Source organism: Elgaria multicarinata, chromosome 2, assembly GCF_023053635.1.
Source record: "Elgaria multicarinata webbii isolate HBS135686 ecotype San Diego chromosome 2, rElgMul1.1.pri, whole genome shotgun sequence".
In the NCBI taxonomy this organism is placed as follows: domain Eukaryota; kingdom Metazoa; phylum Chordata; class Lepidosauria; order Squamata; family Anguidae; genus Elgaria; species Elgaria multicarinata.
In genome coordinates, this window is record NC_086172.1 from 89,550,427 (window position 1) to 89,574,324 (window position 23,898).

General features: G+C 44.1%; 2 protein-coding genes across 4 annotated transcripts in view; one reads left to right on the forward strand and one right to left on the reverse strand.

Moving 5' to 3' along the window:
* IGF2 (insulin like growth factor 2) overlaps positions 1-23,898 on the reverse strand; it is a 960,921-nt gene that overhangs the window by 382,957 nt on the left and 554,066 nt on the right. The window lies entirely within an intron of this gene.
* The window catches only part of LSP1 (lymphocyte specific protein 1), a 95,712-nt gene that overhangs the window by 46,497 nt on the left and 25,317 nt on the right, over positions 1-23,898 (forward strand). For all 3 annotated transcript variants that reach the window (XM_063117132.1, XM_063117133.1, XM_063117131.1), the window contains exons 2-3: positions 10,999-11,151; positions 16,252-16,434. In XM_063117132.1, the coding sequence (XP_062973202.1) occupies positions 10,999-11,151; positions 16,252-16,434 (336 nt within the window). The remainder of the gene's footprint in view (positions 1-10,998; positions 11,152-16,251; positions 16,435-23,898) is intronic.

A 23,898-nucleotide genomic window follows, 5' to 3' on the forward strand; every position in this document is an offset into this window, starting at 1 on the left:
TGAAATCTGTCTCATCTTGCCTGGCATGCTTGTGGAACGTATAAATCATCTCTTTCAAGCTGTCACTGCCCATCACTTGCCCAAATGACAGCTTCTCTTTTTAGAAGAATCTAATGTCCTGGTGGGATATCTTTTAATTGTCTTGGGGCATTGTTGCCGTGGGTGTTTTTTAAAAAAAGATTTAGCATGACGTATGTCTTCCTGCAGATTTCACTTTCCTAAAGAGCTTGTGCTGAGATTTCATATTGCTGGCCTTCTACTAACGCCACCCGTCTTATGGGAGGCTTATGCTCAGCTCTCTTCCACTCACCAGCCAGTGGGAGAAATTAAAACATTTTAATGCCATGATTCCCAGGCTGTGACCCCCGCTGCACCTTGGATAGCTCCTTTAGGGGTCTGACAGAAACCTGGAGCGGATTACCTTCCCCACTGACATAAGCGTCACCAGCCTCCACTGACACCAGGTTGGGGAAAGCTGGTCTGCACCTTTCCTTCTCCCTTTGATATTGGAAAGAGCCAATCTGTTCCAGATACTATGTGTACTTTTGGAAAGGGAGCTGGCATTCTAATCCACATAGAGACAGGGTTGTTTACAGTTTTACTTTTACACGATCAGCGTCTGAAAACCAGGTAAACCTCAGAGCAGCCTGACAATTTTGTTCATCCTTAACCCCATCAGGCTCTGCCCATGATGGATCACACATCACTTACAGATTAGTCAGTTTCTGCCAGGCGCAATCCCGACTGGCCAGCTGCATTCCCCAAGCTTTACTATGCTATTTGTCCAGTATTTTAGTTAGAAGCAGTTTTAGGGTGCAATCCTATGCATGTTTAAACAGAAAAAAAGCCCCACAACTCCCAGCATCCCCCAGCTGGAGTTGTCGGACTTTTGTTTCTGTCTAAACATGCATAGGATTGTGCCTTTAGTTAGAACATTTGCATCCAATTCCACCTTCGGTCTCCTTCCCATCTCCTGTCAGTCAGTCATTCTTTCTCCTGCAGGTTGGTAACTCAGCACATGGAAGGCGCTTCCAGATGAGGCTTGTATTGTGCCATCACCCTGCCTCATTCACAGAATTTGACGAAGGGTCCAGAAAATATGGTCTTCCATTTGAACTGCTCCTGTTTTTCCACCACCACTTCTTATATCTTTTTTCTTTCTACAAACACCCACACCACACACACACATTAAGGCCTGTCTGGAAGTATCCTGAGATCCACTGACTCCAATACATGTTCAAGTATATTAATTTATTGCATTTTTATACCGCCCAATAGCTGAAGCTCTCTATGGCCGTTTCTACACCTGCCTTTCCCCCCGGGATTGTCCCGGGATCATCCGTGTGCATGCAAATGACACGCAGGGGATCCTGGGCGCAGGGCAGGGATGATCCCTCCATTTTCCTGGGATAACCCTTAGGTGTAGAAAGGGCCTATGTCTTGCTGGATGGCTCAGACATCCAGCAAGTCATAATATACAGAAAGGACAGGGCTGTGTTTTAATTTTGGAGGCCCTTAACTGCTGCTTGTCCTTTTGTGTGAAAGGTGCGGACAGACAGGCCAGTAAAAGCCTGGGTGGAGGGGAGGGGGATAGGGTCAGAGGAAATAGCTGCTGTTGTTATGGCTATTTGCTCTATTTCTAGATGGATAGCTAGGGCTGTGTCTAAGGAGGGTGCTCCCTGTGGAGGTTTTGGGGGAGTACTGTTTCATCCAGATGATAATGTGCCTGTCATCTAAGTACTACAGGGGTAGAAATACAAAGGCTATTTGGAAAAGGACCACATGACTAAGCCACCCAGGTGGACCCGCCATAAATAACCGAGCACTCTCCAGTGCAGTTGGATTGTATTTAATATTATTAATGTGTGCCTTCAGAGACATAAACTAGTCTCAAGGTGTTTAGACTGAGTCTCAGAAAATGTAACCTAGAGTTGTTTTCCTCTCCAGACAAGGAAACCACTGCCAGGCGCTTACAAATGTACACGTAAAAATGTGACATTGTACTATGCCATTAGCACACTAGGGATGCTTTCGGACAAGAGAAGGAATTTAAACTGTGGAAAGTGGACAGAAACTGTGGCAAAACCACCTCAGGTAGAAGAAGATGAGCTAGAGGATGTCAAATCTTAAATGACCTGCCCCAAGATTATTGAATATTCACTGGGAAATACATTTATAGTGGAAAATAAATTTCCCTGTCTGTTAGAAAAGAAAATTATATACTGGAGGGGATGACTTATTTCAGGAAGTTGATCTATGGAGCTAATTGTTTCAATCTGGTTACCCAACGGGTGTAAAATGTTTGAATATATTATCCATAATCTGTTTCTTTGGTTTCCTAGTAGAACTGAAATAGAGCACTCCGCAAAGCTGGGGTATTGAACTACTATAAGCCTGAAGGCCAAATCCAATTTTGGAGAATCTCTCGGGTATCTGCCCTGATCACATGTAAAGCAAGGGTGGGGAGTTCTAAATTTTACAACAAAACGTGTGTCATGGTGAGAGAAGCTGCCACGTGACTCATCTGAGGGAGGCCAGGAGTCCCACTTTACAGGTTTGAAGGGCTGTTGAGAGGATGGTGCTGTATTTGAAGGCATCCTCTGTTTGAAGGGCTGTCCAGTCCAAGTCCAGTTTAAGGAGAAGGGAACATCAGGAGAAAGAGCAGGGCATGGGGCCTTGAAGTTGCCCACCAGCAATGAGCCCCTGCACAGCAGACTGAGCAGGCCCACAGGGCAAGTGGTCACAGCCTTCCCCCATTACGGGAGATGGATTATATAAATTGTAGCTAGTTTCTGATTACATGAAGTTATATTACTTTTGAAATTTGCATCTATACATATACAACAGCGCATGCAAATTTCATGCAAAGTGGTGCCCTTTCCGGGGGTGATACGTTTCTTCTTTTTCGTGACGCGTAAGTGGCCACACTAGCTGCAGACACTTTTCTCCCAGCTTGGTTCAGATACTGAGATGGACTAGGGAGAACCATTCCTAAACAGAGAAGAGCACAGGCAGGTGAGGTAAGATGATGGAAGGTTCGGGGTTCAGCTCCCATCATCCATATACACCTTTTGTTGCAACCCTTCGCCCCTCATACCCTACTCTCAAATTCTTTGTACCTGAACAGGGCAGGTACAAGAATAAGCAAATGAAGCTGCCCCTGTCACATCTAGGTAGGCCCGAAGTCTCTAGATTACTCCACATTCCATGCACATTTGCATACCAGAGATAACAGCCTGGCTATTATTTCTATGATCACTTTTCACTGAAAGAGGAGCAAGTCAAGAGCCTCATTTTTCCAGAGCTTGATCATGTGCTTTCAGCTTTCTCCTGCCTCTGATTCACTCAAACATGTAAACAAGCCAGAGGCTAAAGTTACTCAAGGGGTTGTTGGCCCAGAATAACGAATTGTGCAAACAGGACCAAAGCAGAAGAAAATCTGGTTTAGATGTAATTCCTTTTACTTTTCACTTGAGCGTTGCTTGCTAGTCACCCTATAACTATTGGGCAGGATTTACGGTACTGCTTTATAATGGTATTGAAGTCCAATGACAACTGTTGGGCTCCATGTACTGTTTTCAAACTGCTTTCAAAGTGTTATATCCTGCTTGGTGTAGATCAGGATGACGTACAACCCGCTCACCCCTCTGAAACAGATAAAACTAGAACATCTACATAAATAAGTTCAAAAGAGCATCATATTAAATCACTTACTCACTCAGATAGATTGCATTGGGGTATGGATGGATGGTCAGCAACAAGGCAGCACTTTTAACTTATGAATAGTGGTAAAGTGGTAACAGTGATATAAATAGAAATGTGCAGGGTTCATGCCTTCAGTGTCTAAGGTCCAAACTGTGCATTATGGGAAGATGTGTGGGGAAACACTAATGTGACATGGAGGGGACATGGAGGTCTCCCCATAATGTGTCTTTCTGGCCTGATACCGTGGTCATGTGTGTCTATGATATCACATACAATGGTACTGTTGTACCATCGTGTGTCATTTCAGTACCCCATGCAAAAGATATTGTGGGAAATTTATAATTTCTGTGGGAAATACATTTCCTTTGAATAAAAAAGAGGTGTGTGGGTGGGTGTTTTAATGAAACCTGAAAACATTGAGACTAAAATGGTCATCGCAGAGTTCCACAGGGGAAAACTAATTTCCTGCCCAGCTGTAGTTTGTAATGAGTCAGTGTGAATCATCCTATCAATGGTGGAAATAGGGAATCATTTCTATCAAGACAGTGTGTCATTTTAGTTTGAAGATGCTGAGGTTCATCAACCCATACCTCCATACTCCTCTGTCTTTGAGGAGGAGGTGGTACTGCATGCATCGCAGTAGGGAGGTTGCACTGATGAGGAGGGCAAGATGGTCACTTTGCCAGAAGAGCAAAACTGCATGGCTCTTTTGTGCATACAAACCCTGGGTGAGAAACCTCAGGACTAAGGACCAAACCCAGTCCTTCTGTGGCCCTAATCTGGCTCTCCTGGGCTCCCCAGATGGCCATGCTCCCTTAGACATCAGAAGAAACTTCCTGAGTGTTAGAACAGTATGACAATGGAACCAATTGCCTAGGGAGGTTGTGGGCTCTCCCACACTAGAGGCCTTCAGGGATGCTTTGAGGTGGATTCCTGCATTGAGCAGGGACTTGATGGCCTTATAGGCCCCTCCCAACTCTACTATTCTATGATCTTGGCCATGCCCCTTTCTCTCAGCCACACCCTTTCCCACCAATCACCCCTCATTTGGAGGTCTCCTGGCTTGTGTGGAGTCCCCCCCCCCCATTCTAAAAGGCTGAATTGTTAAGGCTTTAAGCTAAACTATGATGGTAGTTTTGGTGCTGCCCATTTTGACTTCAGCCCCTCCTATCACTGGAACGTGGTCCCTGGGAGCTTCGCTGAAATTGAATTTGACCCTCAGGCTGAAAGAGCAACAACACCCCGGATATAAACAATACAGACAGGAGCACAACTACTTTCTGCTACTGAGGTTAAACTCAAAGGACCAAATGGTGCAAGACAAACAAACAAAAAAACCCTGATGACAATAATAGGAAAGAACCTGTTGCTGGAATGCCAATGGGCAGGGGATAATTGTAGCCTATCTTTTAGAAGTGCCGACAGATCTTTTTAAAGGGTTCTTCTTTGTTGTTGTTCTTGTATGCTACTGTTGCTCTTGAAGCAATTGTCCTTCCATTCCACGCAGACAGGGCAAAAGAAATAGCAACAGATTGTGAGCTTCTGAGGTCATGGAGAGAAAATTAGTCACATCCAGCTAAGAAACAAAGGGAGCGGTGAAGAGAAGCTACAATGGCAAATCAGAATGCCGCTCACAACATTCCTAATAGATTCCCGGTGGAGTATTCCAAGGCAAGGATACAAGCGAGATCTGGGAGGGATGTTGCAGTTCCCACTTTAAGCCCTTGACTGGGAATGCTGGGGACAGCACAGTTTAAAAAAACAAACAAAAGGAAAACTGGAACTCCAAATAATTCTAGCCAAACATTGTGACTTTTCTTTCGTACTGGAAAGAGGCGAGCTGGAAGATGTGGGGTTAAGAGCATTTCTGAATTAGACCTTTTATCAAATTGTCACATACATAAAGGACAGAGATCATGATGGAGTGTAATGAATGACTTCATTTAGATATTTTTTTTTTTTAAAAAAGCAGCACAACACCTTGGCTTCCTGCCAGGACCTAGACAACTATTTCCATGGGAACTGTGGAGAAAACAGTAAATATGAGCACAGAATGAATCAAGGAAGAGGTTTCTCAGGTCTTGTTTCTGATAGCTTTCTCTTCTTTGTTCTTGTGCACCTTTGAGCTGCAAGGGATGAAATCAGGGAACAGAAAGGGGAGGGGGGATGAAGGTGCCAGTTTATTCACTGAAACAAAATTTCACTGAATATACAGATAAATACTTTTCATTTTAGTAATGACAGTCATTTCCTTGATAAGCTCCGCAGTGAGAGAAAAATGCATGACTTCACTTAACCCGCACACCCCCTTCCACCACAACACACACACACACACACACACATACATACACACACACACTGTGTACTTTTAAACTTGACCTTGCCAATTCCACTACAGGCTTCGCCATGCTTTTCGGAGTCCCACAGAGAGGTTTGAGTTTCAGACTTGTTGGCTTGCTTAAAAATGGGTAAGGGGTGGGGGAGACATGGAAAGCTGCTCCCCTCCCCAAAGAATAACGCAAGGCCCTAATTGCTGACATGCCACATACTTGCATTTACATCTTTATCTTTGTCTGGTGGGTTACTCAGACCAGAAAGAGCTGTAGTTAATCCTGCTACGATCGCCATCTCATAAATCATAGAAGTTGGTCCCAACCTAGCACGGAGCTTGCTTCACGTAATCCCACTGAAATCAATTGCTCAGCATGAGTCGGGGGCACACTTCTTCCAATATTTGCCTATTTCCTCTTTCTCACTGCACCCTCCCTGCATTACATCCCACATCATTTACTGGGCCCCCCAAATCCTTAGGGGCAATTTTGAAAGTGGGGGTGGGGAGGTAAAAGGGATGGAGTGGGAAAGGGTAAGAGGAAAAGGCTTTTCCGGGCATGGAAGACTACATGTAGGTAGGAGTCAAGCCATTGAATTTGATCACTAATTATATTTAATATTTCCCACAATCCCCTTACTACAGTGCCATCTACCTCACAGGGGTGTTGTGAAGAGAAAATGGAGAGGAGGAGGATTATGTAGGCCGTTTTGGGCTCCTTGAAGGAAAGGCAGGATATAAATGTAACAAACAAACAAATTGTGCTATATGGTCACAGTGATGTAGTAGTAGCGGTGGAGATAAACAAGGTTGGAAAGCTCCATCAGATGAGTGTTTTATGCATGCTAGTTACTAGGCACTCACAGATTTTCGCGGGTCCCTCTCATGACATCGTCTACCTCCCACCCCTTCTAGCCTTCTTCGCATGACAAAAAAGCCCCCCCCCCCGTAAGTCTGACTTATTTTTAAAGACAGAAGTTGCTGCTATCTCCTGCTCTGTGCAAGAGAAGCAGTGCAATCAAAACAGTCCACTGAATGGGTCACATGCGCATTGTTTACTTCCTCTTTCAAAAGAGGAAGTAATGAGGGACAAACACATGGGCGGAGAAGCGATGGTAAGCAATCGTGATTTCCCCCTATGTGATGACGCTCTAGACTACATGGCCACCCTAGCCCAAAGCCACCCAGCACTCAAATATGGAGCTTAGGGAACATACATCTCTCATGTCCAAAGTTGTGACTTCGTTACAGTTGAGAGGGTGTCCTTTTCTGGTCCCAAGGAGGAGCCCAAAGCCACCCAGCACTCAAATATGGAGCTTAGGGAACATACATCTCTCAAGTCCAAAGTTGTGACTTCGTTACAGCTGAGAAGGTGTCCTTTTCTGGTCCCAAGGAGGAGCCCATAGAGGCACTGTAGAGCAAGGCAGCAAGGGGAGCTCATAGTGAGTGACTTTGCTGCAACAAGGTCTAAGACTAGACTGAAAACTTTTATGCCTGGACATTCAGAGCCCCCTCTTCATTGGCGCACTGCTTGGATGGATTGTGGAACTCTTGAAGATGGGTGTGCTGACCCATTGCTGGAGTTGAACTCAGGGTTTGCATGGTTTGTTTCAAGTTGGAGGATCTCTGGTTTGGAGGTCTCCATTATCTTGGGATCAAGAAACTCCAGCTCTGCAGTGGTGCTTGGGCCTGGAGTCTCCTCCATTGGCCCCACTGATTTCTTACCCTCTTTGTCTTTGTTCAGGTCACTGCTGGGCTCTGGGATCATGACACCCGGCCCTACTGGCTGCCAATGACACACACCTTTATTGCTCAGATTCATAGATGAGAACATACTACTTGTACCACTGACTTAAGTACAGGGTGGCGGTCTGGGAATCTGGCTCCCAGTTAATACAGACAGAGACAAGAAACAGAATAATATTTGCATTAACTCTGGAGAAAACTCAGGGAAGAATTATTTTCTCAAGCCATGGAAGGAAAATTGGGGGTGGCTGACACTTCCTTTTGAGAAGAGGATTGTGAACTATATTTTCCTGCCCATCCACACACCCCCCCCACACTCAATCAGAAATTTATTCCTGGCTGAAGGTGGATTCACTTAGTGAGGTCACATGAATGGTGATTACTAACTATATTATAGTTGGCAAAGGATTAAAAAAGGGGGGTTATTTGTGATAGCTGACATGTCATGGAGCCAGTAACCAAGCAAACTTTTTTTTTTTTAAAGTGTGAGAATATTCAAAGAATATTTTTTGAATATTTTGTATTCAGTTTCAGCATTTGACAACCAAAGACTGTGCCATAATAGTCAAGATTTTGACAGTTTGGGGCAGCTGCCATGCAGTAGTGGACACTATTTGACACTATTTGACATGCAGGAGTTGGTATCTGACCATATTAGATAGCTGTCTTAAAGTAACAGTATTTGACAGTATCTAACAGCTGGCTTACAGTAGCAGACAGTATTTGACAATATTTGACAGCTGACAAGCAGTAGCACATGGCATTTTGACAGTATCTGACAGATAATTTGCAGTATAATTTAGGGAGCAATCTGCTTTACCCATACAAGTTATATTAACTTCATTTAGGGCACAATCCTACGCAAGCTTAGACGGAAAAATGTGCGGGAGGGTGCTGCTGCACTTGTGTCCTATTTGTGGGTTTCCTGTGGGCAGCATGTTGGCCACTGTGTCAACAGGATCCTGGACTAGATGGACCCTTGATCTGATCCAGCAGGGCTCTTCTGATGTTCTTGTGAGGGTACGTGAGTCAGACATCAAGAACTGCCAGTCAGTTTTACAGAAGTACATGTGACCTGCTGCGAAAAGAGAGGAGGAGTGGTTCTGGCACTAAAATTCATGTTATCGCCCACGTTGGAATGTTGCAGAAGCCTTATCGTTTCCTCTGGGATCTGAGGGCTAGTTCTGCTGACAGAGCATTGATTATCTGGTGACTAGGACCTTCTGGGAGGAGCCTTGTCAGCACGTTAATCTCCTGTTGGGGAGGAAGGAAAACAGCCAAAAAGCAGAGAGATGCTTGGGGAGAACTCTTGGTGCCCTCCTCCAGCATTCCCCTACCCCATTTGTAGCAACAGAACAGCTTGGCTCAGGAATTCTGATTAAAATACAGTGTTGCTAAGAAAACATATCAAAGTCCTTCACGAGTCAGAATTCTCTTTTTCTGGAGACAGAACAGAGGCCCCGGCTTCTTGGCTGCTTTCTAAGTCTCTCACTATTAGTCTCTGCATTTTCAGTGTCCTCTATTTTCCTTCGTTTTGAATTTACTCTTGTCTTCCTTTAAGGCATAGCAGTAATAGCTGTAGTGATGGCATTCAGTTGCCCAAAGCTGGATCAGGGCTGTGTTACTAGGTTCTCTCCCTCACCACCCCACATACGTCCCATGCAAACTGCTGCTGATATTCATGGGAGGAGCTCATATAACCATATTCTGATAGTGAGCAGTATCCAATGGTGTCATTACATTAGCACAAATGATGTTGCGCTCGCAGAAGTTCGGCTCCAAAAAAAATGTGCAAGTGTATAATCCAACTAGAGTTACATTTGTGCAAGTGTGGTTGTGCAAGTGGTTCTGCATTACACTTGTGCAGCTGGTTGTGCATAACTCTTGGGCAATTTTGTTGTGCAACCACTTGCACAAGTGTATCATGGACAACTACTGGTGCAATGGAAAGATTTGGTGGAGTTCGGCTAGCGATATTTGACTTTGAGGAATGAAACTATTGCATACTGCCCACTGTTTATGCTTAACTTTTAGGTTTTCTCCTCCCATACTCATTTCACAACAGCACCAGCCAGGTTGTTGCATTGATATCCCTGACTGCCCTTTTGGTGGTGGCCGCAGTGCTCATGCAGCTACCAACAGCCTCCTCCTTTTCCTCCTCCTCCTCCTCTTCTAGGTAGGCTGCTGTGGTGGCGGCATAATTTGCTGGAAGAAGGGAGCTGAATAGGCCCTTGGCTCCTGTCGGAGCTGTGCAGCCTCCATTTTCTGTGCCCACAATGCAATGTCCGGGTCAGATATTGCACTGTAGGGCATAGAAATGATAGGCCTTCAGCTCCCAGGCCTCCCGGGGAGGGCCTGAGGGGAGAGTGAAGATGGCTTTGGGAGCCGCTCTCCCACTCCCCTTTCCCTCTCCGAGGGGGCAAGAACTTTGGAAAGAGGAGGAACCTCCTTAGGTTGGATGGAGAGTCCTGGCAGGCCAAATGAGTCAGAGGGTTCCTCATCCATGGTCTGTCTGGTGCAATTGGATTGTGGACACATTACAGTTCAAGAACACACTTTCTTTGTATTATACCAGAGTAGTGGTTTTCAAACTGTGTTCTTTCCAGAGTTTCTTCCATGAGAAGGTCAAGAATGGTGGATAAGCTTACCTGAAATACATCTCGCTTATCCACTATTGGGTTTCCTCAACAACAAGCTGCAGCCTATGGGCCAAAAGCAGATCTCCAGGCCTCTCAATCTGGACCTGTGGACTCTCCTCAGGCCACGCCCCCTCACTGTCACCCTCTGGGTTATTGATATCATTCAATCCTTCTTTCTCTACAAAGCTGATGGAGGGAATCTTGCACATATTGGGGAAGGAGACAGTTGGAATGCAAATGTCTGTTTCCCCATTGTGTACTGAACAAAGGCAAGAGCCATGTCTGTAACCCCATCTGCGTTTGGCTCTGGCCACTGTTGGAAGACCGCATCAACAGGTTTTAACCATGATAATGTAGACCTCAATGGGGAAAATGTGCAGCTTCAGGGGAGTGATGGGGTGTATTTCAGGACACATGCTCAGTCCATGAAGGATGATGGTGAGGCCCAGCCTATGTCCCAAGTTATCCATTGGCAGGTGCAGGAGTCCCACAGAAATATGGAAAGTAATCCCAGGAAGGTCTGAAAATCACAATGTATGTTAACATCTGAGATGACGGCATTTTCTTTGTGATTGGCAGGCTAACTGCACAATGGAGTGTGGAGGATGAGGAGGAAGCAGCTAGAGAGCGCCGCCGAAGGGAACGCGAGAGGCAACTGAGGTCCCAGGCAGAAGAAGGCCTTAACAATACGAGCACGGCTTCAGACAATGGAGTGGCAGAACAAGAAAGCCGGTAAGAAGGGATTGAGCAAAACATGGCCCTCCTGCTTGTTCCAGTCCACTGTAAGGTCACATACTTCTCAGCTGATCAATGAAGAATTCTATGCAACTGGACAGCATGTATATTCTTGCACCAATAGAAGTTAGTTCAATAAAAATGACACTTCATTAAAAAAGTAAAAAACAAAGATCTTAGACTTAATAATGAGAATTAGGGAAACATGATTTCAGCCAGCAGTTATGCAGTTATGCACATGTTTCCATGTGGCTACAAGATGTACATTATACTGTGGACCCTGCCATCACATGGAGGATCTCCATCCTGTCATCCCCATGGGGATGACATTAAATTTTCCATGTGATATATGGGATCATCTACAACTTGTTCCACATGTTATGAGGCACCAGACTGAGGAGCCACCAGGCTAAATGCAGCCATCAGCCATGGTTGGTGGTTCCTCGTGGGCTTGATACACTTCCTGGTTTTGTTGAAAGGTTGTCTAGAACTTGGCATACCTAGCAAGTTGTAGGGTGGTCATGTATCATACTTTGCAGAGGATAGTCCTCTATTTGAGGGTGTCCACTATTGCAAGGACTATCCAGTCCTAGTCCAGTTTAAAGATTAAGAATGCATTTGGGGGTCCTCCTGCCCACTCTGCTGGGTGGGGCCCTGGACTCCTGTCTCAAAGACCTGCTCTGACAGCCCCCCTGTCTTTGTCATCCCCTTGCTCCCTGAAATTCACAGTCTGCCTCTATTACACCTCTAATTGCGAACTTCTCTATTACTCATGGGGTTTGGTGGTATAAGACACATGAAAATCTAATTCCTCCAGAAGAACTTGCAGATCCCTTCCTTTTCTTTTTCCTTTTCCTTTTGCTTTGAACAGGAAAACCCCACACACCAAAGAATGAGTACACTGCACAGCACTGTGAAGTCCAACATGTCCCATTAACTGTAGGCAGGACTACATGTTATGAGAGTTAACTTGTGTTTCCTTTATAAGGCAGAAGCGGACAGGGGGGAGATTTACAGGGGGAAATTAGTGGACAGGTGGGGGGTGCTTAACTCTTCTCTTGTGTGCCAATTCTCCTCTGCAGAAGTTTCCCTGTCCATCTACAATACTCCGCCTTCCTGGTCAGGCTGCAAAACCTAGAGGGGCCAGGAAGGCTCAGGGTAGGGTGGAGTGGGGGCAGCAATTGCAAGGGAGAACTAGATAGGTATAGCTAGGGACCCTGCCTTGCCATCCTCCGATCCATTATTACAAGTCCCCCACATCCCAACTCTCATATTTTCATGAGGTTGGGAGACCATGTGTTTGCTGAAATAATGCCCAATTGGAAAGTGAACCCTTTTAGTAGCGTATCAAAAGGCTGGATACTGGAGGAGATGTTAAAACGGACATATTAAACGAAAACGAAAAGAACATATATTTCCAGTTATTTTAGAAAGGTTTTTTAAAATAAATAAATAAATAAATAATGTTTTTCTTAGTGGGCTTGATTATTTCGTATTGCTCCCCGGCCGTTCCTCATCCTATTCCACAGCTGCTGATCTGGCTACAAAGGTCAGCATATTAATACTGGCTTTCTCTTGTGCAAACTCAGCTCCCCCTTATGGTGAGTCATCCTGTTCTTGTAACTTGTCTTGCCGCACAAGGCCCAACTTTTCCTTGAACAACACCTTCAACAAACAGCTGTGATAACACCTCTGTAGGTCCGGATTGTGTTTGTTGGACATCCTTTCTTTTATCCCTTTCTCTAGAGCATCATAAGAACATAAGAAGGGCTGAGCTGGATTAGACCATGGGTTCATCTCAGCCAGCGTTCTTTTCAGCGGGTGGCCAACCAGCTGCCTGTGGGGAATCCACAAGTGGGACATGAATGCAATAGCATCCTCGCACTCATGTTTGCCAGCAACTGGTAAACCTCACAGAACATAATGGGCATCCCTCCATGTTCAGATGCCCAACACTTCTGCATAATTAGTGTTTGGGATTAATAGTGGAGGAATGGCCATCACCACCACGCCCTGCCTGATACCAGAAGCATTTTGTTGTTGTAAGGAGAAAGAATAATACATTAAAGGGAAATCTTATACTCTTATTCCAGAACAGTACAAGTTTCAGTGAAGTCCTCCATAGAATAAAACAGACCTCTGCAGTATTGTTTATTTTAACATGTTTGATTCACCACTTCACTGCCCCCAGTCTGCATGTGCATCCATGTCACATCATGTACCTGTGAAATGACAGAGTTTTAATCTTTTTCTCACGTGAGACCCTGTCCAAATATTCCAGATGATTCAAATCTGTCATTTGGTGAGAATATGCAAAAATGACATGTCATGACACGTTTCCTACATTGCAGTGCAGAACCAGGATTTTCTGAGTGCACAGTTTAGCTCCCATGCCTTAAAATCCCTTTTCAGGATTTCTTGGCCTTATCTTGTTTCCAGAAGAAAATAAGAAAAAGAAAGGCCAGCCTTATTTTTCACTTCCGCAGACATCACATGCATCAGAGTTTTAAAATTCTTATTGTTGAGCACTGGAGCTGATTTTAAACACACACACACACACACACTAAACAACAGCCATGCAGAAAGTGGTTTAAGATCAAAGTAGAACCTGAGTGGCTGCTTTAAAATTGCTCTAAAAGTTGGTTTATAAATGCTTTGAATAAATGAATGAATCTTATATAAGAATAGTTTATTTATTTATTTAAAACATTTATATCCCACCCTATATCAATAGGGTGGCATACACATAAAAGCATAGTAGATATACACAGCTAAAAACAAGTTAAACAAATTAAATATTTATTTATTTATTTATTTATTACACTTATTATATACCGCCCCATAGCTGAAGCTCTCTGGGCGGTTTACAAAAGTTAAAAACAGTAAACATTAAAAAGTATACAAAATTTAAAACCATCAAAAACACAAATACACATGGTATCTCACAACATCCTTATCATATTTACTATGATCCATCTAGAAGGGAGAAGGCATACCATTTATCTAAAAGTTAGATAAAGTTAAAGTTGGATTTTGCAGCAGCAATGTTTTATCATCTTAAGAACTTAAGAAGAGCCCTGCTGGATCAGACCAAGGGTCTATCTAGTCCAGCACTCTGTTCACACAGTGGCCAACCAGCCATCAGCCAGCGATGAACAAGCAGGACATGGTGCAACAGCACCCTCCGACCCATGTTCCCCAGCAACTGCTGCACACAGGCTTACTTCAGTGTTTGCAGTTGCTCTGCTTTTATGTATTTTAATTCTTCTATGGAAAGACAGTTGAAACCTTTTCTCAATATCTTATTTGAGTATTTATCTTAACATCAGTGTAGTTATTGCTATACTGGACAGGAAAGAAGCAATATTTTTCCTCAGAAGCTGCATCCAATGATAAACACATACAATAAAAATTAAAGCTACATCTACCAGATCGATTTTGCTCATTTTTGTTTTAAACTGAAGCGTTACACTAGTATAACAGAAAGTACCTGTGGACTTTAAGGGCCACAAATGTTTATTTTGCCAGAATGACTGGAAGTTGCCATCCACATGGCTCTCTAGCAATGAAAAAAGGAACGTTTGCACCACCTGCAGACATGAAAGTATACGTGGATGTGAACGTTTATTTTTCTGTACAGAGATCATATCTTTATAGGGAAAAGTATTACCTATGAAGTAACCTTTAGCATTCTCTTTTCCTTATTGTGTCAATTGTGCAATATATTATATTTATATTGCATTATGAATGCTGCAAGTGCATTCTGGTTAATACAGTCTAGGTTGCCCAATCCTGAAAAGCCAGGATGAGCTATGCATTGTGGGATAGGGGTCAGTGTCAACTCAATCACTGAGTGGTTTTGCATGACCAGAACTCTCCTGGAGCAAAGAAGCAGTGTGGCTGCTTTCAACTCTGCCTGTCTGCTTTGAGTGGATCTTTCATCATGAAAACAGTTGGCTCCAGACAGTGAAGGGAGCCCAGGGGAGAGGAAATGAGAAAAATAATGAAAGAGGCCCCAAGCAATCCACCCCCCCCGCACACACACACGCACACTCGCACACCCACACACCCTGGTTTACTGATTTGCTTTTTAGTTAACTCTGGTCTCTGGGTTTGTGCATCTTTGTATTAAATTGCAGCCGTTGCGTTTGATCATGGCTTTGGAATGCAGTCTGTATACTCTGAAGGCCAAATGACGGACTCTTGCCAGGTGGGTATAAGAGCTCCTTCCCCCACCCCTCTTCCTTTATTAATGAATGGAAGAGGATATTCTTTCTCTTTCTGTCATACACACACATTCCCTTAACATGAAAAAGGTGGAATAGCTACATTTCAGCTTGGTCTCCCCACTACCCCTCAAACTTCTAGGGCACTTTAATTGTTTCAGACTGTATTCTGGGTGTGAATGACCTCAGCCCTTACTTATGGGTGGTGCAATGGGACATGTGCCTGCCAGCCAACTCAGGATCCCTTTGAAAAATAATTTGGAATATATTTTAAGGACATCATTATTCCGTTTTTCTTACTGCCTTGGGGCCACAGCCTTCTCACCCTGAAGCCAACAGCAAACTCCTGCTGATTTTTTTCTTTTTTTTTTAGCACTCTTGAGTCAGATCTAGGGTACTGATAAGCTGTATTATATTTCCTGAACTGCGATTACCAGTGAAGGATCCATGAACTCTCAAAAGAGCAGCACAAGATTAATGCCTCTCATGCACCAACGACTGTGGTACAATACAAAGCAGCAGGCACATGGCATCCCAATGATTCTGCGAAGAAATAAGGTGTGCAGGGAGCATGCACCTTGATTCCCTGCAGAATGAGGCTTGTGACAGCTCACCAAACAGCTGTTGGGCAAGCTATTCAGAGTCTGATTCTGCTGCCCACATGCCTTGTTTCCCAGCAGAAATGCAGGGATTTGTGTGTGTGTATGTATGTGGCAGTGGTGGCAGGGAATAGTTGGGGACATCACTCATGGCCACTGTGGGCCAGATGGAGTCTGAGGAATGTTGCTAAAATCAGGAGGATAGACAGGTTTGTGCATGAACAGGTGTGTTGTGTGTTCTTCTGAACTTTCATTGCATTTAATCTTTTTAGCATTGACTGTAAGCCTTCTGGGACTTCAGAACTGGAAGAAGATGAAGGATTTAGTGACTGGTCCCAGAAACTTGAGCAGCGCAAGCAGAGGTGGGCAGGAGAGGGAGCGCAAGAAGGAGAGCGGACATCCTATGGCGAATGGAGAGATGCCCAACAGGTCGCACCTGGACCCTGTGAAGGAAGGTAGAGAACAATTTTCACTGCTCTAAAGGAGGTGGCAGTCTGTTTAGCACGTGCCAGAAGTACTGATGGTGAACTGGAGATGGTGGAAGAAATGTAGTAATTCTGTGCTTTGGAACTTTGAAATGTGGCTCACTCAGTATAGTGGTGCTGACTCTGGGTAAAGGTACATAGTATGGCAACTCTCAGGTGTCAATGAACCTGCTTTTGTTTTCAACCTAAGCAGATTTTTTTCTTTGATATCCATGTATTAGATCAGTTGAATAAGGTGTAACCTTGATAATGCCTGGGGCAATGAGACATGGTGGGGCTACTACTTTTTTCTTCGCACAAGGCAGTGTGGCAGAAATTCAACCAGTCCGGCATTTCCTAGCATGAAGTTGCCGCGACAGAGAAACCTTCATCTGGAATGCTAACTCCAGCATCTGTCAGGGGTGGGTGGGGAAGGGTGCCAAGTTTAGAAATGGGGCAAACGGAAATTAGTTGATACCAGCCAATTCCTTTGCACATGAGTGGCCAGGTTGCAGCTTTCAAAATGCTTACTGCAGGCTCTAATCTCATGAACATGGAGGGACATCACTAGCTGTGCTTCAATGGCTGTTTTCATAAACTGTTTCTCACAAAAGATGGTTTGGGGAAAACTGGAATAGTGTGACACCATCTGTTACCAGGACGACAGCGTCATTTATTTCCATAGAGCTAATATTCAAGACTTGTAAATAGCCATTTTCCTGGTCATTTGTGGTAAACAAGTTTCACTTCTAGGATTGCCGGCTGCAGAAGAGGACAGGGCTCCTGTCTCTTTAATAGTTGTGTAGAAGAAGGAATTTCAACAGGTATAGCTTATATCCCTCTTCTACATAGCCACTATAGGTGCAGGAGCCTAGGTAGGTAGGCCCTTAGAGGTGGCAAGAAAACAGATGCCTCCCCTCCATCTTCAGACTGTAGGTGCTCTTCATAGGTATGTGAAGGCTGGCTTGTACACATGCTTGTGGATTTATTTGCAAGGCTGATATGTTTACATATGTCAGCTAAATATGAACTAGGTCTTCTCCTAGAAATACAATAGCATGCACATGAATGCATGTATGCTAGGTTGTGTGTGTTAGTGTTTTAATTGACTGGGGTAAGGTAGATGGTTTCAGCTGGGAGAGGGAAAGTACAAAGCACCTGCAAGAGGTCAGGGCAAAGGAAGGGGAGGGAGGGGTGTTAAATAGGAAAACACAGTTGTATGGCAGCTCTACTAGGCTTTCGGTGTACCTGGAAGCTCAAGAGGGGTCCACAGCTGAAGTGTAAGCAGTGTCTTCATAATGACTCTCCTAAAAGTTGTAGTGGTAATTTTACCAGGCTGTAAATGACATTCAATAAAATGTCTCCCTTCTTTCAATGGTTTCTCCCCTTTTCACTTTCAGTCTTTTGGGCTGTTTAATTAAAAGGTTTGTTTTGGAGCCTGAGGTGTACTAGTGAGGCTCTTTAATCTATATTGCAAGTATTATGTATTGTAAGAAGCTATCTCTATCTTAAGATGGGGAAACTTTAATCTTAACTCCTTATGCACTTGTTTGGTGTCTTTCTCGTTTATTTTCCAAATGGTTGGTTACTATTCTCTGGTGGAGTGTAGGGTTATTGTGGATAGGCTACAAGGGCTTGGTGAGTGGGGCCATGTAGGGCAAAGATGTGAAGAGATTTCTCCTACTTGTGAGTTAGGGTCAAGCAGCATGTTCCTTTCTTGTTATCAGCAACGTCTTTTTTTTTTAATTCACAAGTAAGTGTAGTGAATGCAATCTGGATTTGGGACCCTAGTGTTGGGGGAAAGTGGGATTTGACTCTACTGAGTCTTGCTTCATTTGGGGAAAGGGGGGGCAATGGATCACTTTTTGGCAATGTAAATTGCAGGCATGGGGGGTGGAGATGAACTTGTTGGGACTGTGGTGGGGAAGAGAGGGTTAAAGCTCCCTATCCTTCACTCTAGGGAGGGCCCTAGTGTGAAGGGCAGGGGACTTTAACCCTTTCCAGATCAGGTCCCTGTGCTTAATTTGAGCAAAGAAGATAATGCTAACCACATCCTTAAAGTAATGTGTAGTTTGACCCTTAGGAGTGTAGGTTCTATACAGGAGGGTGTTATCCAAGAGTATAATATAACAATGCTGAATGGTCCTGGATGCTATTCGGTCACAAATAAAGAGTTGCTGACTCTGTAATAAGTTTCCGGCCTGCACCCTTAATGGCTACTTGATCCCTTGACATTAGGAGGTGATCAGGCTTCTTTCCAGGCTGTGAAAATCTTCACCTGATTGAAGCCATAGGCTAGCTCGCTTTATGTTTGCCTGGCAACCCAATATGAACACTATTATTTATTTATTACATTTATATACCGCCCCACAGCCAACGCTTTCTGGGCGGTTTGCAACAATTAAAAATGGTAAACATTAAAAGTATACAAAATTTAAAAATCATCAAAAACATAAAAAAAAGTATAAAAACAACAGTATCCATTTACATTTTTTTTTAAAAAAATTGCATAAATCCAGCAATTTGAATATTTAGGCGTTTTACAGAAAGGCCTTACTTTTTTAAACTAGTGTGCATGTTTTTTGTTTATCTTCAGTGTAACAGCATAACTTTCTGTGGTTTGTATGCGATATTCCATTTTATGCAGTCCTTACTAGGTTTCTCAGGGAAGCTTACAATAGGATCATTGACGTGATGACAGGCTAAATGGTGTGCAGAAACACACACTTGAGCCGTCTGCAACAAGGCTGGAGTTGGTGCTTCCTCCCCTCTTTTAAATATGTCGTTTCTGTCCTCTCTATCAGAAGTGACACCCTCTTGAGGGAAGAGGGGCAGTGAAGGCTTCTCTGTGACCTGAAGGGGTCCTGCAGGCTCTGTGGTGTGTCACACATTGCCAAAAGAAGAGGACACAGATTTACATAGAACTTGCATCTGCTAATTTATAACTAGATTTATTTATTTATTTATTTATTTATTTATTTCATTTCATTTTTCTACCGCCCAATAGCTGAAGCTCTCTGGGCGGTTCACAAAAATTTAAAACCAATTCATATAATTTAGATATGCAATACATCTCATGGTACTGGAGCTGATTGGAGCTTATATCCCTAGTTGCTCAGTCACCTGTCCAGGTGCGAACTTCAAGGCCCTGGCTACTCACTCTTCTGAGTGTCCTTTGTCTCCAAGCCAGACTTGGACTGGATAGCCCTTCCAGTGAAGGTTGTCTTCAAAATAGAGGATGGCTCTCTGAAAAGGAGGATAAAGGCCATCCTCTTTCTACAGCAATAGGAGATGCTACAATCCCTCTCCTGCTCCAGAAGCAGTTTCTGGAGAAGGGTCTAGATTCCAAAGATTTGTGCAAGGTAAAAGCTTGAGCTGTGAAAAAAGTCTTTGGCCAAGGGGAGAGAAAAGGGGATTCTGCTGTTTTCTAGCACCCTGCAGAAATGTAGTGAAGTAGCCCAAATTTGCAGGCTACATGGGAACTTGTGATGACCCCATAGTTTTGTTGTTACAGAGTCCAAATTCTAACAGCTCCATAGTAGAATGGCCATAGCCTTGGGCTGCATTCCTATGCAAAGTCACTTGAGAGTTACTCCCATAAACTCAGTAGGAACTTTCTACTAAGTAAGCATGCTTAGGATAGAACACTGTGCCATCCAGTTCACTGCTTTTCTTCTGTCTTCAGAGGCATGGCTTTGATCTGAGCAGTGAGGTCTCAGGACTGAAAACCTATCATCACACCTGCTTGGACTTTAGAGGAGGTACAAGCAGGATGGACACAAAGGATGAAGCAACTGTTTCCTCCTTTAGAAAATCCAGCAACTTGTCTTAAGGGGGGGGAGTACTGTATTGCTTATCCCTTGATGGTGGGAAGCAGGGTTGACCCGTAGTAGGGTTGAGGGACTTGCAAAGTATTTCTCCATAAGCAAGGAAAGTGCAAGGGATGCCCATCTTATACTTTGCCAGTGGAAAAAACTTGGAATGCAGGGAGACTTTTTGCTACTTTGCAGGCTTCTCCACAGCCTAGAGGGGCTGTGAGATGGGTCCCTGCTCCCTCTTCCACCCCACCCCCACAGCTCTAGACAACTCAGTGCCACTTATTTCCCTGTCATCCAAACTCGGGAACAAAGTTGAGGTGGGGGTGGAGAAGAATGGCTCCCCCCTCCTGTTAAAAAAAAATCCCCATCTCCATGTGCAATGAGATCCTGTGCTTAACACCATTTCCCTTTTCAGCAGCAGGGAGGAAAATGGATCAATCCCACAATCCTCTTCCTCTGTGCTACAGGCACTGAGATTTTGTATTTTAATTTCCACAATTTCACTTCAGCGAAATAGTGTAAATAATCTTTTAAAAATGAAATGTAGATGCATTTGTGCTTCTTTTTAAACTCTGCAAATGTCCCTGCCCATTACATTGGGCTTCATTACATTGTTTTATCGCACTCTGGTTTACAGTTTTGCAGCCCAGCACTCAGATGACGTTGTGCCTGTTCTGCAGACACCCCACCTCTTCCCTCCCTTTATCGTGTTTTCCTAGAGTGGGGAAAGTCTGGATTATTTTCCCCAAATAGAATTAAAGCCCCCTTCTGCCCCCATGTAGTGCCGCCCTCTTGCGATTTCCTTTGTTGGGGATGTGTGCTTTGAAGGGAGAGCTTGCTGACGAAATGGGAGGGCTGGGCAGTTCTCCTTCAGCACCCTGTGGGTAAATTGCTAGACAACAAAGCCAGAGCAGAGTGGGGAAGGGGTGGGGCGGGGCGGGATGGAGTGGAAGAGCAAACAAGCGAAAGGGAGGTTTCAGCGGCATAGCACAATACCACGAACCCACGTGAAAAGGGGCCATTAGCTTGACACGCTAATGAAACAGAGCTAGAAATAGAGGCGGAAAACCAGGGGGGGAAAGTAGGTGTGATGGAGCTCCCAGACTCCATGGTGCTAAAACAGCTCTGAGAGTTGGGAAGAGGAAACCTTTAGGAAACAATGAACTGAAGTAGCTGCATCAGATGTCTGGTGTAGAGGGTGGGGAGTGCAGAGAGAGAATCCCTAAATGTTATGGCTGCTAAAGGGGAGAAGGAGGTGAAACTGACACACAGCTTGTCAGTTTCCACCATGGGCTTCCCTTATCCCTTTGATGAATGGACTTCAGGAAACAATTTAATTAAAGCAGTGGCTTTGGCATTAAAGCAACCAGGAGGGGTGGGGTAACAGAGAGGGGGCAAACAGTGTCCACGTGGGTGTGTCACGCCCACTGTGTGGACAGAACATAGTGAGATGCGCACACTAAAAAACGAGCCATTCTCCCCTGAAGAGTGGAAAGCCGGATGCAGTTCTGCTTGTAGCTTACGGTGGAAGAGCAATGGTTACGTAGCAAGCAGCAGGAGATGCCTGTCTGGAAGCACCCTGACAGAGAGGCACTTAGAAAGTGATTATTCACAGTCATAGAGCCTATAAGCAAGCTTTGGATACACTTACTGCTAACAGGACTATTCGTAAATGGAAGAAACAATATTTTTCTTTGTTTTCTAATGGCTTTTACAATTGCAGTGTTTTACAAGTTAAGAGGAGGTAAAGCAGAACAATAGTGATATGTGATCAGCCTTAGGGATAGGTTTCCTGAATTTTATTATGCAGGTGTGGCAAGTTATAGGCCATCCATTATTTTTGGTAAACACCATCTTGTCTTCTGTACATCAGACATAATCTGTAGCTCAATAGAACTGTCTCCCTCTCTGTTCTATGTAGACTATAAATGGCTTCTTTATGTTTGTAGTTAATATGTGGTCCTAAACTCCTGTATGTGCTTATCATTTGGAAAGCACAAAGCAAATTAGTTTTCTCAAGACACAGCCAGCATTGTTTAGGTTAATTTGGAATATGTACCCCTCTTGCATGCTTGTCCCTTGTTCTTCGTTAGTTGAAAACATCTGCTTCTCTTCAGAGCAGTGCAATGGAACTGTGTAAACACACCTCCTTGTGGTGTCTACACACATTCCCAGATGTTTTTGGTATGGACATTGTGGGTCAGTTGCAGGTTAAATCAACTTCATCTTGGCATTTATGTGCAAAAGTCATCCTATAGACGAGCTCTATGAAATGGTGCTTCAGTTTAGGAGATGGAAATGACTGAGGGATAAACAATGCATGATGCTCCAGGACTGGGTTCCCCCCCCCCATTTCCTTTGCACATTTTTGATTGCACCGATGTCTTATGAGGAAAGCATCTTTTTCTCCATCCTCATCACTGCTACTGTCATCATCTTGGAGCACTCTGAGCCCACAACATCTTCCCACCAAAAGGTAAAGCACTGATAGCGCATCCCCCAACATCCCATGCAGTTTGTCCCTTGTTTTTCCTTGCATGATCACAAAGCAGACCATGCAGTTTAGCTGAACCAATTATGGCTCAATAAATTCTGGTAATTCTGAATGTGCTCGGCTGTTATGCTCTGGATTTTAAAGGTAGTTTTTGTAACAAATAAATAGTTCCTAGCTGAACACTGTAGTGTCTCAAATTGGATGGGGAGACAGTTTTCTCCTCCTTCTCTCATAATACTAGAAACCAATGGGCGTCATCCCATGAAGATGCTTGGTGGGAGATTCAGGAAGCTTAACAAGGACTTCTTCATGCAGCCCATAGTTAAACTGTGGAATTTGCTTCCATAAGATGTAGAGATGGGCACCAATTTGGATAGCTTTGAAAGGGGACTAGACAAATTAATGTAGGAGGAGGCTATCAATGGCTACTAGTCCTGATGGCTATGCATTACCTCCAGTATGAAAGGCAGTATGTCTGTCAATACCAGTTGGTGGGGAGCGCAAGCAGGCAAGTGCTGTTGCATTCATGTCCTATGTGTGAGTTTCCTGTGGGTATCTGGTTGGCCACAGTGTGAACAGAGAGTTGGACTAGATGGACGCTTGGCCTGATCCACAATAACTCTTCTGATGTTTTGGCTGTGAGGGTCTCAAAAATCTCCCAACTAATTGGTACTTAAGTTCAGCTTTGTCTCTGTTGACTGTGCCCCATGTACGTTTTTCTGTTCATCGCTGCATCTAAACCCAGCTGTGTAGAGGAACTGATCAGGGTGTTAAATAGAATACTGTGGATACTTTTTCCTTTGAATAAGAAAGGCTGCTTAGGCATTTTTTTTCAAGCACATCCCCCCCTTCCTTCCTGATAACTGGTGTGAGAAGAAATGGTCTGTGCCTGTTACCAAAAATGGCAGAATGGTTTTGTACATGGTAGTATGACCTGATGCAGGAATAAAAGAACAAGCAGTTCCTTGTCAGTTTTTAACAAGATGCTGAAGGTAATCAACACTGTAGGTTTAGCTACTATTAAGTGTTAGCTACTCAGTTTAATTTCGGAATAGCCTGGACCAGCAGGTAACACCTGCTTATCTGCATGAGGAAGCCACTTCCTGTTCATTCTAAAATAACATAATTCTCTCTCACGCACAC